We start from the raw sequence: 18,465 nt of genomic DNA, 5'->3' as shown, positions 1-18,465 counted from the left end.
TTATGCCAGGGAGACGCCATTAGGTTATCAGCAGAATGGAGGGCGCGGGTAGGATGGTATACTGAAACAAGGGAGGAGATGTAGGGTGGTGCTGAGCCATGAAGAGCTTTGTGGGTTAGAGTAATAAGTTTGTACTGGATTCTGGAGTGGATGGGTAGCCAGTGTAATGACTGGCACAAGGTAGAGGCATCGGTGTAACGATTGGCAAGGAATATGATCCTGGCAGCAGCATTCAAGACAGATTGGAGGGGGGAGAGTTTGGTAAGAGGGAGACCGATTAGAAGAGAGTTACAATAGTCGAGACGAGAATGAATAAGAGAAACAGTAAGAGTTTTTGCGCAGTCAAAAGTAAGAAAAGGTCGAATTCTAGAAATGTTTTTGAGGTGCAGATAACAAGAGCGAGCCAGTGATCGTATGTGGGGGACAAAGGAAAGCTCGGAGTCAAGTATGACCCCAAGACAGCGGGCATGTTGCTGGGGAGTAATAGTGGAACCACACATGGAAATGGCAATGTCGGGTATAGGTACATTAGTAGCGGGAGGAAACACGAGGAGTTCAGTCTTTGACAGGTTCAGTTTCAGATATAGTGAGGACATGATGTTAGACACAGCGTTTAGACAATCGCCGGTGTTTTCTAGAAAGGCTGGCGTGATGTCAGGAGAAGCGTATAATTGGGTGTCGTTAGCATAGAGATGGTACTGGGAACCAAAGTATAATATTAGAGGGTATATACACTAGTTTTCTTAATATTGCGTTGATCCAGGGAGCTAGTCTGATTGCCGTATGTGGAGTCGGGAAGGAATTTTTTTCCCCAATGTGAAGCTTACTGTTTGCCACATGGGTGTTTTTTTGCCTTCCTCTGGATCAACATGTTAGGGCAGGTTAGGACAGGATATGGGTTGAACTAGATGGACTTAAAGTCTCCCTTCAACCTTAATAACTTTGTTACTATATTACTATGTTAAATCTACTGATTGTTTGACCAATAGGGGCAGTATACAAAGAGAAGAGGAGGGGGCCTAGGACTGATCCTTGAGGAACCTCAAAAGTAAGGGGAAGATGAGAGGAGGAGGAGCCAGCAAAAGATACAGTAAAGGAGCGGTCAGAAAGATAGGAGGAGAACCAGGAGAGAACGGTGTCCTTGAGGCCAATGGAATGGAGCATAGTGAGGAGGAGCTGATGATCCACAGTGTCGAATGCTGCAGAGAGATCCAAGAGAATTTGCATGGAGTAATGATCATTTGATTTAGCTGTTAGTAGATCATTAGAGACTTTAGTGAGGGCAGTTTCAGTAGAGTGTAAAGAGTGGAAACCGGATTGGAGAGGGTCGAGAAGAGAGTTATCAAAGAGATAGCGGATAAGACGGGAGTGGACCAGGTGTTCCAGGAGTTTAGAGATGAAGGGAAGATTAGAGACAGGTCTATAGTTAGGGGCACAGTTTTGGTCGAGGGATGGTTTTTTAAGTAGTGGATGTATGACGGCATGCTTAAATGAGGAGGGAAAGATACAAGAGAGAAAGAGGTTAAATATTTTAGTTAGGTGAGGGGTGACAGCACGGGAAAGGGGCTGGAGTAGATGTGACGGAAATGGGTCACTGGTGCAAGTGGTCGGGCGAGAAGATGCAAGGAGCCTGCTTACTTCTTCTTCTGTGACTGGTTCAAAATCAGAGAGTGAGCTAGATGCAGGGGGGGAGGGAGGACAGTGCATGGTATGCGGTGATTGGGAGATAATTTCCTGTCGGATCTGGTCAATTTTTTCTTTGAAGTAATTGGCCAGATCGTCAGCTCGAAGCTCCATGGTTGAGGCCTGTACTCTTGGGTTGAGTAGAGAATGAAAAGTGTCAAAGAAACGTTTAGGGTTATTGGACAGTGAGGTGATGAGGGTGTTGAAATAGGTTTGTTTGGAGAGGTGAAGGGCAGTGTTATATGTACGAAGCATAAACTTATAATGGATGAAATCTTTGGGTAGGTTGGATTTTCTCCACAGACGTTTGGCGCACCTGGAGCACCGCTGCAGGAAACGTGTTTGCAGGGTGTGCCAAGGTTGTCGCCGTCTGTGTTGTGGTGTTCTATGTATAGGAGGTGCAAATTCATCCAGGGCACTTTGAAGTGTTTCATTGTAATGCTTCAATGCAGAATCAGGACATGAGAGGGAGGAGATAGGGGCCAATGAAGACTGCAAGTTCTTCATAAGTTTCTGGGTGTTAATGGCCTGTATGTTTCTATAAATATGGACAGTGGGGGTGACCTGTGCAGCCTGGCAGTTCTTGATAGAGAATGAAAGAAAGTTGTGGTCAGAGAGCGGGAGAGGGGAGTTTGCAAAATCATTCACTGCACAAAGCCGAGAGAAGACCAAGTCGAGGGAGTTTCTATCTTCATGCGTTGGAGAATTAGTAAATATGGTAAATATTTGCGGTAGCCCAAATGTACAGGGAGTAGATTTATTTATTTGTCTTACCTGTCTCCTGCCCTGTCTAACTGCCATGTTATAACTGCCAGCGTCCTTTGATACATGTACTTCGATTACATGTACATAAATGCCCCCCTGCATAAATGCCTTCCCCAGGCTAGTTCTGAATTTTTAGAAGGCTAGTTCTAAGATCTTCCTTTAAAAACTTAAGATCTTAAAAACTGGTCAGCTCCAGCAGTGGCGGAGTTTTCTTCATAAAACATTCCTTTAATGTCAGCCCCTGTTTTGGTCCAGTCCATCTGAACCGTTCATTGTTGAGGTGGATGCATCGGAGGTGGGGGTGGGGGCGGTGTTGTCCCAAGGACCCGTCGCTTTAAATAACTTAAGACCTTGTGCCTTCTTCTCTAAGAAATTTTCTCCTGCTGAGAGAAATTATGATGTTGGGAATTGGGAGTTATTAGCCATCAAGTTGGCTTTGAAGAATGGAGGCACTTTTTGGAGGGGGCTGTTCATCAGCTTACGGTGATTACAGACCACAAGAACCTGTCCTACATTAAGTCCGCCAAATGTTTGACTCCTAGGCAGGCGAGGTGGTGGCTTCTTTTTTTTCACTCTTTCATTTTTCCATCACCTTTTGACCTGGTTCCAAGAAGGTCAAGGCTAATGCCTTATCTCGCAGCTTGGATCCGTGAGGCTCAGTCTCTTGTTCCTCTGTCATTGCCTAATAACAAGCTCTTCGTTCCTGTCCAGTACCGGTTGAGGGTGCTCCGGGAGTTCCACGATTCTGCTCTTAGTGGGCATCCTGGAATCTCGGCCATTCAAAGAGCTATTGCTAGGCTGATTTGGTGGTCCTCTATGGCCTCTGATGTTGCCGTGTTTGTGTCCTCTTGTGATACGTGTGCTCGTGCGAAAGACACCCATAACCGGCCGGCCGGGGAATTGGTGCCATTTCCAATTCCGGATAGACTTTGGACTCATTTGTCCATGAACTTTACCACTGATATCCCTCCTTCCAATAGCAAAACTGTGGTCTGGGTGGTGGTTGACAGATTCAGTAAACAGGTGCATTTTGTACCTTTGGCAGGTCTGCCTAATGCAGAAACACTATCTAAGTTGTTTGTAGCGCACGTGGTGCGGTTACATGGCATGCCTCTGAGCGTGGTTTCTGATATAGGGGTAAAATGTGTGTCCAAATGTTGGAGGGCTTTTTGTAAAACGTTGGGTATTAGCTTGACTTTCTCCTTGGCCTACCATCCCGAGACCAACGGTCAGACGGAGAGGACCAATGAGTCACTTGAACAAATTTTGCGGTGTCTTGCCACGTCTGAGTAGGATGATTTATGCTCTTCATTGCCCGTGGCCGAGTTTGCATTTAATAATCGGATTAATCAGTCCACCGGCACCTCTCCGTTCTTTTGCAACTACGGTTTTCACCCACGTTAGTGAATTTTCCAGGCTGGATTCAGGGTGTCCAGGGGTTGATTCAGCAAATCAGTGGTTGGGGGAGGTGTGGAGGGAGGTCCAGAGGAACATTGGGGAGGCTCAGGGCAAGCAAACATTTTGCTGACAAGCGACGGCCTTTAGGGCCCGTATTTCTAATAGGAGATAAGGTGTGGTTGTATACCAAGAACATACGGTTGAAGGTTCCTTCTGTTAAGCTGGGTACCAAGTTTATTGGCCCTTACGAGATAATGGAGGTTATCAACCCAGTTGCCTTTTGCTTGTGCCTTCCTCCGTCGCTTCGGATCCCCAATGTGTTCCATATGTCCCTCCTGAAGTCATTTTCACCTTCCTCTGTTGGGTCGTCATCCCTTCCGCCACCTGACTCTGTGGATGGTCAGATTGAGTACCTAGCTACCTGCAACATGCAGCCTGCCAAAGAAAGGCCTGTAAACTCGACAAATTTTGCCTACAATCATGATGCAACAGTCTGTTCATATGTACCAAAGAAGAACAAATCAGTCGTGCTTCTATCATCTATGCACATGACGGAAGAAGTTGAAGAGACACTAGCAGCCAAGCCAGAGATAATAAAATACTACAACAAAACAAAAGGCGGAGTTGATGTTATGGATAAAATGTTGGGGGAGTACACTGTGAAACGACGAACATTACGTTGGCCTCTGGCATTTTTCTACAATGATTGACGTCACTGGGTTTGCATCCTACATCATCTACAGAGAACACAATCCAAGCTTCAGGACAAAGGATCAACGAAGAAAGTTCCTGAAAGATCTCGCAAATCAGCTGTATATGCCTGCAATTGAAGATCGTAGTACAAACCGAATGATGATGAGAAACCATTTTCTTCGAGGTGCAGTAGAAATGGTGCTTGGACGATGCATTCTGGTAGCATCGCAAGCAGCAGCTGGCCCTCAAATACCTCATGGTAGTCGTGGACCCTCCCCTGTTGTTGGTAGTTGCTATGTCTGCCGAGACCTGATGCGAAAACAACGTAAGACTAGAAAGTCTTGTGTGGTTTGTGTGAAACCCATTTGCGAGAAACACTCTGTAGCAAAGACAACATGCATTACTTGCAAAGAAAATCAATAAAAAAAGTTTCTTACATTTTCTTTTATAATGTAAATGAACAGTTTTTTTTACTTGTTTATAATAATAAAATAGCATTATCATTAAAAAAAATATTATTCTTTTTTCCTTGTATTATCTTCATTCAAAATATATGAGGGTACATTTGTACCTATGCAGCTTGTTATGGATGCAAAAATATCTCAACCCCTTATCTCGGAAGGGGGTGGAGATATTTTATTGAAATTTGGACAATATATTCTGGACCAAAACTGCAGAGATGTCACGAAATTTCAGCCCTCTACGGCTTTTCGAAAAAAAGTTATTGCAATTTTAAAACGGAATAGGTACAATTGTACCTACTCAGCCGGACGAAGGATATACAGTGATGGTCTCCTTTGAAGCCCGGTCACAGGAAGCTGACCCCCGGCTGTCAAGAAAGCAGCTGCGACCCGTGATCACGTCATGGGCGCGCCAATGTGTGAGAGAATGATGCACAAGCATGTTGACACGTGTTAAATGCAGTTGTCAGAGATTGAGAGTGGCAATTAACATGTGTCATGCATGTAAGGTGGGTGTCGTAAAGGTGTTAAATACCTGAGTATCCCCTTACCCACTGTTTCAACCAGTATCCTGTGGGCTCCCTCCCCCACTGTCACCCAATATCCTGTGGGCCCCCTCCCCCACTGTGTCACGAAATATCCTGTGGACCTCCTCCCCCACTGTCACCCAATATTCTGTGGGCCCCCTCCCCCATGGTGTCACCTCTATTTTTCTGTGGGCCTCCTCCCCACTGTGTCACCCAACATTCTGTGGGCCTCCTCCCCCACTGTTTCTCCACTATTTTCCTGTGGACCTACTCGGAGGGGGAACGGGGACCTACAGTAAAATAGAGGTGGTTGACAGAATGGGGTAGGGAGCACACAGGAAATTAGAATCTTACTGTGGGCCCTCTCTCCTGTGTCACCTTTAGGTTGCATGGGAGCCCCATCCCCTAACTGCCTCAGTGTCTGGAGAACTAGTCAGGCTGCAGGCATCACGTATTTATATACTTACACTCACACTGCAGCCATCAGACTCCCTCTGCTCCTCTGTACAATACATGGCTGCGCTGCTTTGGCAGGACTTTGACCAATCACAGCACAACTCCTTGCCTGAGCTGGACTGTGAGATCACACAAAGAAAACTAACGCAGATTGGGCTGAATTGCAGCCAATCAGCATTTTCACTGCTGTCCAGGGCTTTGTGGAAGAGGAGCCGAGAGACACAGGATAGGAAACAGGTGACTGCGGGTCAGCTGTTGTGTGCGTGTGTCTCCTCTCAGACTCAACCTCACAGTCAGCTGTGACTCGGTACGCATGCACACACAGCTCTCTTGGCAGAGTAATAGAAGCCGGCAGCGGTGGCAGGTGATGCGAAGACGCTGCCCCTGCACTTCCCATCACATTACTTGTGCACCTTGTCAGCCGGTGCCGGCTATACAGTAAAGTGTGCACTGCTCGGCCCACGCTATTATCAAGCAAGGCAGGCACGAATGAAGGAGGTAGGAGCTGGGGCTGAGGGTGGGCCCGGGCCCACCAGAGGATTCTCTGGTGTTCCTGTGCCCCTGTCCGACCCTGCTTAAGGGGGGCTCTTTATATGGAATCCTCAAACTAGTCTAGGAAAATCTGCGCTCCAGGAGTCAAATAGCACTCCATCCCTCCCGAGTCTCTCCGTATGGTTAAGCAGTACTGTACAGCCACATATGGGGTATTTCTACATTCAGCAGAATTTGTGGGACAAATTCTGTTGTCATTTTTACCCATTTCCCAGAGTGAAAATGTAAAACTTGGGGCTAACACACAATCTTGGTGGTAAAAATGTAAATTATTTTTTTTTCACTGCTCAATGGTATAAAAGTCTGTGACCCACCTGTGGTGTCAATATAATCACTGCACCACTGGATGAATTCATTGAGAGGCTTAATTGGTCAAATGGGGTCACTTATGGGGGGGTTCTGCTGTTCTGGCACCTCAGGGGCTCTGCCAATGTAACATGGCACTCTCAAACAAGTGCAGCAAAATCTGCACTGTAATATGGTGCTACTTTCCTTCTGAGCTTTGCACTGTGCCTCAAAAGTAGTTTTCAACCACATATGGGGTATCGGTGAACACAGGAGAATTTGCGCAACAAACTTTGAGGTCCATTTTCTCCTTTTGCCCTTGTAAAAATACAAAATTTGTAGCTAAAAAAGATTTTTCTGAGAAGAGTGATTTTTTTTTATTTTCATGGCTTAACGCTATACACTTCTGTAAAGCACATCATGACAGCACCACCAAGAGGTTGTCCTTCTTGTCTTTGATAGGGACAGGAACACAGAAGAGGTTAAATAGCCCATCCCCACCACCACCCTTCAGTGATTTTTCTAAGTATCACACCAGGATGGATGCAACACTGTTATTGAACTTCCTCTCTACACGTTTATATCACATATCAGACAGGAAATCCAAAGGAGGTTATATAAGGGGTGCTGTCATGATTGACTCCTGGAAACAACATTACTGGTAGGACTAATTCCTACTTTCCAGGACGTCCCTCCTCACAGTACCACCAGGAGAAATACCAAATAACTCCTACTAGGGCGGGATTACTGCTTGGAGGACTTTCCTCCCAAAGGCCGTCTGTTGGTTTGACAGAATGTCCAATTTATAATGTTTGCAAAAGGTATTTAATTTAGACCAAGTTGCGGCCCTGCAGATCTGGTCCATGGAAGCCCCATCACTCTTTGCCCACGAAGCCGAGACTGCTCTCAGCGAGTGAGCCCTGAGGTTTTCTGGCGGAGTCTTTCCCGCCGAGACATATGCTACTCTAATAGTTGACTTTATCCATCTGGCTAAAGTAACCTTCTTCCCTTTGTTCTTTCCGGCCATCTGGATGAAGAGGTTAGAGTCCACTCTCCAGCTCTCTGTGAGTTTTAAGTACTGAAGAACTGTCCTTTTTATGTCCAAAGAGTGGAGAGGTCCTTCTCATTACTGTAGTTTTGGCAGAAAGTGGATAACACTATTTCTTGATTCCTGTGGAAGTCAGAAACAACTTTGGGAAGGAAGGCAGGATCCAACTTTAAGACAATACAGTCCTCCTGAATTTTTAAATATGGGTCCCTTATGGAAAGGGCCTGAATCTCACCTATGCGCCTCACCAAGGTTATTGCTACTAGGAAGACTGCTTTTAACGTTACTGGTCTTAGGTGTGCCTGGTCTAGTGGCTTGTATGGAACTCTACGTAGTTCATTCAGAACAAAGTTGAGATCTCAGGGGGGCACTGAGCTACGAATTGTGGGCCTAATATGCGGAGTAGCTTTTTGAATCTCACCACACAGGGATGATTGGCTAGTGGAAAGTCAAAGAAGGAACCCAGGGCTGAAATCTGTACTTTCAACGTACTAGGCCTCAACTCTTTATCAAAGCCAGCATGAAGAAAGTCTAGAATCTGAGGGATATCTGGATCCTGAGTGATGGATACTGGAACTGTACTTTGTGAACAGAACTTCTTCCAGACCTTCTGATAGATCGCTGAGGTTACCGGTTTCCTCCTCTTTTGTATGGTAGAGATGACTGGATCCGACACACTCTTTGACCTCAGGATCTCCTTCTCAGGATCCAAGCTGACAGCTGTAACATTACTGGATTTTGATGATCTAGAGGGCCCTGAAATAAAAGATCAGGTCTTGCTGGTAGGGGAATCGGGTCTTCCACTGCCAACCACTTTAGTAGGGAGAACCAGCTCCTCTTGGGCCAGTAAGGGACTATTAGGATTACGGATGTCTGATTCTCCTGAATCTTCCTCAGGACTCTTGGTATTAGGTTGAGTGTCGGGAAGGCGAAAGCAAGCCTCATGTTTCAGCTCTGTGCCAAGGCGTCTACCCCTGTCAGGTTGTCTCCTGGATTTAAAGAGAAAAATTCTTTTGTTTTTGTATTTTTCCTTGAGGTAAATAAGTCGATTTCTGGAGTCCCCCACTGCTGTGTCAGCTGGACAAAGATCTCTTCGTTTAGCGACCATTCTGAGGGTTGAACCTTCTCCCTGCTTAGGCAGTCCGCCACCTGATTTTTTTTAGCCTTTCAGGTGTACTGCTGTGATTGATTTTACCGTGAGTTCTGCCCAGGAAAATATTGTGTCCGACAAATTTTGTAGGCGACGGTGCCTCGGACCTCCCTGATGTAGAATGAAGGCTACTGTGGTCAAGTTGTCCGATAATATCCTAACATGTTGATTTTGTAGCTCTTTCTGGCATCTCCTCGGTGTTTCCCAGACTGCTCTGAGTTCTCTTTGGTTTGAGGACCTGTTGCATATGGATGTGGGCCAAGTTGCTTGGAGGTAACGACCTTCCATGCAATCCCCCCCACCTTTGAGGCTTGCATCTGTAGTGATGTTTACACACAGAAACGTTCTCCAAGGCCTTCCTCTTTCGAGGTTTGCTGTAGTGGTTCACCATGACAGTGATTGCTTTACCTCTCCGGATAACCACATCCTGTTCTCCAGCGATGCCTTCTTGCCGTCCCATGCTGAAAGGACCTCCTGCTGTAAGTTCCTTGAATGGAACTGAGTCTATTGGACGCTGGGAAAACATGAAGTCATCAAACCCAGGACTCTCAAGGCTTTCCTTATGGAGATGCATTTCCTTTTCTGTACTGCTCGAATCTCCTGTTTCATTGTCTGTTGTTTGTGCAGGGGAACAAATTAGTTTTCGTGTTCTGAATCCAGGAGTACCCCAAGAAACACTTTCTTCCTTTCTGGTCTAAAACTTGATTTCGTCCGATTTATTAACCACCCCAACCTCTCCAGGAGTGACATGGTTGTTGTTAAGCATTACTTCATCTGTTGTGGAGAGTCTGCCACCAGCAGTAAGTCGTCCATATGGGATGATGAGAATGTTCCAACTTCCGCCAAGAGCTTTGTGAAGATTTGGGGGGGGAGAAGAGAGACCAAATGGCAAGCACCGGAACTGGAAGTGCTGTATCATCCCTTGGTCCTTTATTGCGAACCTGAGGTACTTCTGGTGTGAGACGTGGATAGGCACATGGTAATAAGCATTTTTTAGATCTAGTGTGCTCATTACCGAGTCCTTCCGGTATGACTGATTTGAGAGACTCCATTTTGAATTGCTTGTAGGCCACCCACAGGTTTAGTGGTTTCAGATTTATTATTGTTCAATATTATCCTCTTGGTTTTTTTTATGGAAAACAGACATGAATAATGTCCCTGGAACCTCAGGGAATGAGGCACCTGGATTATGGCCCGCAATTCTATAAGCTCCTGTATATCCTTTAGAAGTGTGATGAACTGCAGGAGACTGGGTCTGTGTTAGGCAGTATCTCTTGGGAGGTAACTGGGTGAGCTCTATCCTGTACCCCTGTGCGACTGTTTTCAGAATCCATTGATTCTGGGTAATTTCTTGCCAACCGCCAACCTTCCAGGAAGTACTGGAGTCTCTCCCCAACGCTTCTGGCGTCGTTGCCTGCTGGGCCTTGGCCTTTGATCCTGAAAGGAACTTTTACCTTTCCCACCTTTGGTGTAGCTCCACCTGCCAGATTTCCCCTTTCCTTTATTGTCCTGCCTGGGGTGGGAGCGAGTCCTCTGAAAGGACGGCATTTTCTTTGGCTTTTCTTCGGGAAAGCTCTTTTTATCTGATGCCTTTTCAAGCTATTCGTCCAGTACCAATCCAGATACGTGTAGGCCAGATAAGGGTATTGAACAAAGCTTGCTCTTTGACTGGGTGTCCCCTGTCCATGATCTCAGCCATAGAGCCCGCCTTGCTGCATTAAACAGCGCATTGTTTCTTGCAGAAAAGCGGACTGACTCAGCTGAGGCATCAGCCATAAAGTCAGTCGCCATTTTCAACAATGGTAGAGACTTCAGAATTTCCTCTCTGGAAGTCTTGTTCTTAATATGATTCGCTAGCTCGTCGACCCATAGACTCATAGACCTGGCTACCGAGGTGACTGCTATATTCGTTTTCATGATGTCTGCCGATGACTCCCAGGCTTTCTTGAGGAGGTCTTCTGATCTCTTATCCATCGGATCTTTAAGGCCGGACGAGTCCTCAAAGGGGATAGCTGTTTTCTTGGAGACTCTAGCCATGGGTATATCAATCTTTGGAACAGTTTCCCATACCCTGGTCTCCTCTGGATCGAAGTGAAGGCAGTAATTAAAGTCCCTTGGGACCACAAGCTTTTTCCCCACATCTTCCCATTCAGCTAATATCACTGCCGTTATGTGATTGTTAACTGGGAATACTCTATTCCTACGAGCTCTCAGCCCACCGAACATTTTGTCCTCATGGTACTCCTGACGGCTTGCAGGAGCACGTCAGTGTTTTCAGAAGAAAACAGATATCTTTTCCGTTCTTTCGGAAGTACTACTGAGGAACATTCGCCCTCGCCCGGATCTGGATCAGAATAGCCAGACTTCTCTCCTTCATAAGAGTTTGGAGCCAAATCGCATCTGGATCTCTTAGGACAGGGGGATTGTGCTGGTTCTTGCACTGAGACGGTGATTTGCACTTCCTTTTTGATCATGGATTTAATACTGTCTAGAAAAGAGGTTTGCTCCTCCTCAAGTTACCCGGATATGCATCCTTCACATATCTTTTTAATATATCCTTCTCTGAGTCTGTCCGAGCATAGGGGGCATCTGCTAGCCTTCCGTTTGGTTGCTGCAGTGGATCGCCTAGGCGTCTCCTTATCCTGAAAGAAAATATATAAGAAAGTCCTGTAGCTCTGGATCCAGTGACCCGCTAGGAGTCCTACCCCTACCCCTTACTCACATGGTCCAGGGGTGTCTCTAAGGATTGGACATCAGGACGGCTAACACTCTCCATTTTTACTGAGTCAAGTGTGTTGTCAGTTGTCTGTCTTTAAGTAGTCCACCTTACCCGGCTTCAAGACATCTGATTCGTCCTCCTGCCGAGCCCAGCTGCCGTTAATCTCGGCGTCACAGATCTTCAGCTGTACTGCGCACGCTCCAAGTGGAACGCACGCTGGCCGCCAAAGTGACACCTGAGATCAGAGCCCAGTCCGAAGCCACGTCACCAGATGCGCCCGGCACCCGTCTACTCCATGGAGCGCCGGAAGTTTGATGAGCACCGGGACCCAGCAGAAATGCTTGCCAGAATCCTCTGATGCTGGGTCCCTAACCCAGTAACCCAGGGGTAAGACGCAACAGTCACGGATTCTATGGAAATTGCCCCTGGATGTCATCACCGCCGTGCCACCTGAAGACGCAGTGCACCGGAAGTTCCGGGCACAAGACAATGGCTGACTCTGCAGCCGGAACAGCAGCCACTGCCCAAAGCCCCCTGGAGGGATGCAGCAGATGCCGGGAGCATGCAACTCAACCGGACCTCCTCTGGTATCAGCGCCATTGCAGAGTCTGCACACCAGACTAAGGCTCCACTGCCCAGAGCCCTCTAGAGGGATGCGGCTGTTCCCAGGAGCCTCCTGCTCAACCGGGCTCCGATGCCCCAAGGGATCGTCGGCACGCAGATATCATTATTCTTTGCACCTCTGCATTTGTCCCTGATAGGGACAGGAAAACCACTGAAGGGTGGTAGTGGGGAGGGGCTATTTAAACTCTTCTGTGTTCCTGTCCCTATCAAGGATAAGAAGGACAACCTCCTGGTGGTGCTGTCAGGAGGGACATCCTGGAAAACGCAGTTATTAGGTTTTGCAGAGTTTTTAATGAAAAAAAGCAAGTACAGCAGTATGTGAAACCTGTTTATTTTTGTGATTTTCCCAGGTTTACCATCTTGTCTTGGTCACCTGAGATGGCAGTTAGGATTAGCACAGTTTTCACACCCGCGGTGATCGGGTGTAGGTGTCAGCTGTATGTGACAGCTGATACTCCGCAGCAACATCCACGATCAGTGCTAGCACCGATTGTGGGCATTTAGCACCTCTGATGCCGCTGTCAGTACTGATAGCGGCATAGAGAAGCATCACGTAGGGAAGGGTCTCCCTGCGCGCTACCAACGGAAGAACACAATGCAATCGCGTTGTTCCGGTGGTCTCCATGGAGACCCCTGGCTCCAAGATGGCCGCGGGGTCCTTACAGGTCCTGCAGGGAGGTGGCTTCTCAGCACCTGCTGAGAGCAGGACCTGAGAAGCCTCCTTCCCTGCATGTCAGATTGCTGATCTCATACTCAGCAGTGGTAAGTGTCAGATCAGCAATCTGACATTATATAGTAATGTCCCATACTGGGACAATCTAATAAGGTTTAAAAAAAAATTATAATGTGTAAAAATATTTTTTTTAAAAATCCCCAAATAAAGAAAAAAAATTAATTATACCAATAAATACATTTATGTAAATAAAAAAAAACAATAAAAGTATACATATTTGGTATCGCTGCGTCCGTAACGACCCGCTCTATAAAACTGTCCCACTAGTTAACCCCTTCAGTGAACACCGAAAAAAAAAATGAGGGAAAAAAAATGCTTTATCATCATACCGCCGAACAAAAAGTGCAATAACATGCGATCAAAAAGACGGATGTAAATAAAAATGGTACCGCTGAAAATGTCATCTTGTCCCGCAAAAAAACAAGCCCCCATACAGCTCCATCAGTAGAAAAATAAAAAAAGTTTCAGCTCCCAGAATAAAGCGATGCAAAAATAATCATTTTTCATATAAAAGTTTTTATTGTGTAAAAGTGTCAAAACATATAAAAATTCTATAAATGAGGTATCGCTGTAATTGTACTGACCCAAAGAATAAAGCTGCCTTATACATTTTACCACATGCAAACAGGTATATATAAAAAAAAAAATTCCTGAATTGCTGGTTTTTGTTCATTCTGTCTCCCAAAAGTTGGAATAGAAAGCGATAAAAAAAGTCATGTGCCCGAAAATGGTACTAATAAAAACGTCAGCTCGTCCTGCAAAAAAACAAGCCCTTACATGACTCTGTCGGCCTAAATATGAAAAAATTATAGCTCTCAAAATATGGTGATGCAAAAACTAGTTTTTGCAATAAAAAGCCATGCCGTGCACCAAAACAGTGGTTTTCCCCCACATATGGGATATCGGCATACTCAGGAGAAATTGCAGAACAAATTACATGAAGCAATTTCTCCTTTTACCCTTATGAAAATGCAAAATATGGAGCTAAAAAAGATTTATTTGGGAAAAATGTGATTTTTTTTTATTTCCACTGCTCTACGCTATTAACTTCTGTGAAGGACCTGTGGGTTCAAGGTGCTCAATACACATCTAGATAAGTTCCCTAAGGGGTCTAGTTTCCAAAATGGTGTCACTTGTGTGGGGTTCTACTGTTTAGGCATATCAGGAGCTCTTCAAACACGACATGTCATTCGCTAATTATTCCATCAAATTTTACATTCAAAAAGTCAAATGGCGCTCCTTCCCTTCTGAGCCCTGCTATGTGTCCAAACAGTAATTTCCCCCACATATGGGGTATCGGCATGCTCAGGAGAAATTGCACAACAAAATGTATGGTTCATTTTCTCCTGTTACTCTTGTGAAAGTAAAAAAAAATTAGGTCTAAATGTTATGCCGTATGGCTAAGCAGTACTGTACACTCAGCAGAAATTGTGGGACAAATTTTGGTGCCATGTTTACCCATTTCCCAGTGTGAAAATGTAAAATTTTGGGCCAAAACAAAATTTTGGTGGTAAAAATGTAAATTATTTTTTCTTCACTGCCCAATGGTACAACATTCTGTGACACACCTGTAGTGCCAATATGATCACCACACCTGTAGCTGAATTCATTGAGAAGTGTAGTTTGTAAAATGGGGTCAAGTATGGAGGGTTCTGCTATCCTGGGACCTTAGGGACTCTACCAATGTGACGTGGCACCCTCAAATCAGTCCAGCAAAATCTGAACTCCAATATATTGCTTCTTCTCTTCTCAGCTTTGCACTGTGCCTCAAAGGTAGTTTTCAACCACATATATGGGGCCATTGGTGTACTCAGAAGAAATTGCACAACAAATTCTGGGGGCCATATTCCCTAGTTAACCTTGTAAAAATAAAAAAAATTTGGGGAAAAGAACATTTTTATGGGAAAAAAATTTGAGATTTATTTAAATGGCTCAATATTATAAAACGTCTGTGAAGCAAATGGTGGTTTAAGGTATTCACCACACATTTATGTACGCTTCCTGAGGGGTCTAGTTTCCAAAATGGTGTCACTTGTGGGGGGTTTCCACTATTAGGCACATCAGGGGCTCTCTAAACTCGACATGGCATCAACTAATGATTACAGCAAATTTTGCATTCAAAAAGTCAAATGGAGCTCCTTCTCTTCCGAGCACTGCCCTGTGCCCAAACAGTAGTTTACCTACACATATTGGGTATCGGCATACCGCATAACAAATTTTGGGGTCCATTTTTACCTGTTAACCTTGTGAAAATAAAACTTGGGTCCTAAAGTAAAATTTTTGTGAAATAAAGTTAAATGTTAATTTTTTCTTCCACATTGCTGCAGTACCTGTAAAGTACCTGAAGGGTTAATAAACTTCTTGAATATGGTTTTGAGCAACTTTAGGAGTGCTGTTTTTAGAATTATGTCACTTTTTGGTATTTTCTGTCATATAAGTCCCTCAAAGTTACTTCAAATGTGATGTGGTCTCTAAATAAAAAGAGTTTTGTAAATTTTATTGGAAAAATGAAAAATTGCTGATCAATTTTTAACCCTTCTAACTTTCAAACAAAACAAAAGTTTCAAAAATTGTGCTGATGTAAATTAGACATGTGGGAAATGTTATTTACAAACTATTTTGTGTGACAGAACTGTCTGATTTAAGGGCAGAAAAATAAAAATTTAGAAAATTCCAATATTTTCAAAATTGTCGGCAAATTTTCTTTTTTTTCACAAATAAACAAAAGTTGTATCAAATAAATTTTACCACTATCTTTGAAAGATAATATGTCACTGGAAAACAATATCAGAATCGGTGGTATTCGTTGAAGTATTCCAGAGTTATGACCTCATAAAGTGGCACCGGTCAGAATTGAAAAAATTGGCCTGGTTAAGAAGGTGAAAACGGGCTTTGGGGTGAAAGGGTTAATGGCATAAAAATCCAAACTTTGAAAACGGCAAAATTTTCTAGTTATTTGTAACATTTTCAATAATTTTCTTCGCTAAACCAAAATTTACCATCAACATAAAGTACCATGTGTCCCAAAAACACATTCTCAGAATCACTGGGAACGTTGGAGAGTTAGAGTTATTACTACATAAAGAGGCACTAGTCAGCTGTTAAAAATGAGTCTAGGTCATTAATGCCCAAAGAGGCTCGGTCCTTAAGGGACAAGCTTGCCTATATATCATTGTTTTGAAAAAATATGCTATTCTATGCACACAGAACGTACATGTTAATAGTTGTTCTGTGTACACACACACACACACACACACACACACACACACACACACACACACAAACGAGTGCTATCGGCATGCATACAGGTTATTATACGACAGCAGATAGACTTCATATAGCCGGTCGGTGGTCATTTCATGGCCTTGATTCTCCACTGTAAATACTAACTCACACCCAGAGGTACCTTATACAGTGACAAGCAAAAGGGTAACAATGTTTTGATCTTTTGACTTTCAGGGTCCATATTTCACCATCCAAAACTGCCTTGATTGTGAGACTACCATCATTTTACAGACAATCATCTTGGCCATCTCATACATAAACTTGACTTGCAACTACACTGCTCAAAAAGATAAACAATACAACATAACTCCAAGTCGATCACACTTCTGTGAAATCAACCTGTCCAGTTAGTGAATCAATAGCTCCTGCTGTTGTGCAAATGGAACAGACAACAGGTAAAAATGAGGGGCAATCAGCAAAACAACCCATATAAAGGAGTGGTTTGCAGGTGGTAGCCACAGACCATTTCTCTGTTCTCATCCTTTTTAGCTGTTGTTTTGGACACTTTTGCATTTTATCATTGCTCTCAGCCCCTAGAGGTAGCATGAGGCAGTGTCTACAACCCACTGCTTTTCCAGGTTTGTGTCAGCCAGGAGAGCAGTCAACTTTTTGTCATAAGTTTTGTAAATCGTATGCATCACATAGGAGACGCTGAGACAGCTGTATATACACCACAAAGGTGATGATGGGACTGCTGTATAAGCATCACATAGGAGACACTGTGACTGCTGTCTATACATCACATAGATGATGCTGAGACAGCTGTATATACATCACATAGGAGCTGATGGGACTGCTGTACATACATAACATAGGAAACATTGAGACTTCTGTATATGCATCACAGGAGACTCTGTGGTCATATAAATTACAAGAGGGGCTTGGGTCATAGACATCACAGTAGATGCTGGGACATATTCATCACCGGTGAGGCTGGGGGGGAATAGACATGACTGAGGGGCTAAATACATCACTAGGAAGCACAGACAGCACTGGGGTTATATATGTCCCTAGGGGAATATACATCACTGGTGGGGTCATATACATCACTGGGGGCTATATACATTAAGTTGGGGGGATATACAGGTCTTTGTGGGGATATACAGCACTTCTGGGGTAAATGCAGCACTGGGGAATATACATATAATTTGGGGGCACATACAACCCTAGGGGATACAGCACTGGGGGAGCACTGGGGGGACAGGCATCGCCGGGGAGGCACATAGATCACCGGGTGGGGTTCATAGATCACTGGTGGGACACAGAGATCACTGGAGGGTGGCACATAGCTGGGGGCACAGAGATCATGGAAGGGCACATAGCTGGAGGGGACATAGATCAGAGGGGGCACAGAGATCACATGGGACCAAAAATATCACAGGGGGTTCATAGCAGGGGGACACAAGGATTACATAGATCACAAAGCTGGGAGCCACAGAGATCACAGGGTTGCACATAGATCACAGGGGGCATATAGCTGGAGGGCACAGAGATCACAGGGGGGCATATAGCTGGGGGTCAGAGAGATCACAGGGGGGGCAAATAGCTGGGGGGCGCAGCAATCAGGTGGACATATAGCTATGGGGCACAGAGATAACAGGGGGGGTACATAGCTGGGGCCACACAGTTCACATCGGAGTACATAGCTGGGGCCACAGAGATCACAGGGGGGGCCACAGAGATCACATGGAGGCATATAGCTGGGAGGCACAGAGATCACAGGGGGGTATATAGTTGGGGGGCAGATCACAGGGGGCACAGAGATCATATTGGGGCACAGAGATCACAGGGGAGCACATAGCTGAGGGGAACAGATCACCAGCTGAAAGGCACACAGCTGCGGGCACAGAGATCGCTCTGGACTCTCTGACAGGAGCTCCTCTTCTGGGACAGGAGGACGGGAGCGCATTGGGCACTAACCCCGCCACCCCAATGATGTCATCATTCATGTGCATACAAGGCAACATTCTGTAATGAATGCTTCATACTGTGCACTTGGGGTTTAAAGGGTCGGCAGCTGGCAGGATACGGCTGCAGCCCGAGCATTGCTTACTCCGGGGACCTGCCCGCAAGCCGCATGAAAAAT

At 45.1% G+C, this 18,465-nt stretch overlaps 1 protein-coding gene across 1 annotated transcript in view; it reads right to left on the bottom strand.

The window, feature by feature from the left end:
- The window catches only part of LOC141070505 (uncharacterized), a 156,756-nt gene that overhangs the window by 11,306 nt on the left and 126,985 nt on the right, over window positions 1-18,465 (bottom strand). Inside the window, exon 22 of the mRNA XM_073559501.1 lies at window positions 915-921. Coding sequence (XP_073415602.1) covers window positions 915-921 — 7 coding nt within the window. The remainder of the gene's footprint in view (window positions 1-914; window positions 922-18,465) is intronic.

Source organism: Dendrobates tinctorius, unplaced genomic scaffold (assembly GCF_039654945.1).
Source record: "Dendrobates tinctorius isolate UK_male_01 unplaced genomic scaffold, ASM3965494v1 ptg000014l, whole genome shotgun sequence".
Classification (NCBI taxonomy): Eukaryota; Metazoa; Chordata; class Amphibia; order Anura; family Dendrobatidae; genus Dendrobates; species Dendrobates tinctorius.
Note: the sequence above shows the minus strand (reverse complement) of the source record. Positions and strands in the feature narration are given on the sequence as shown.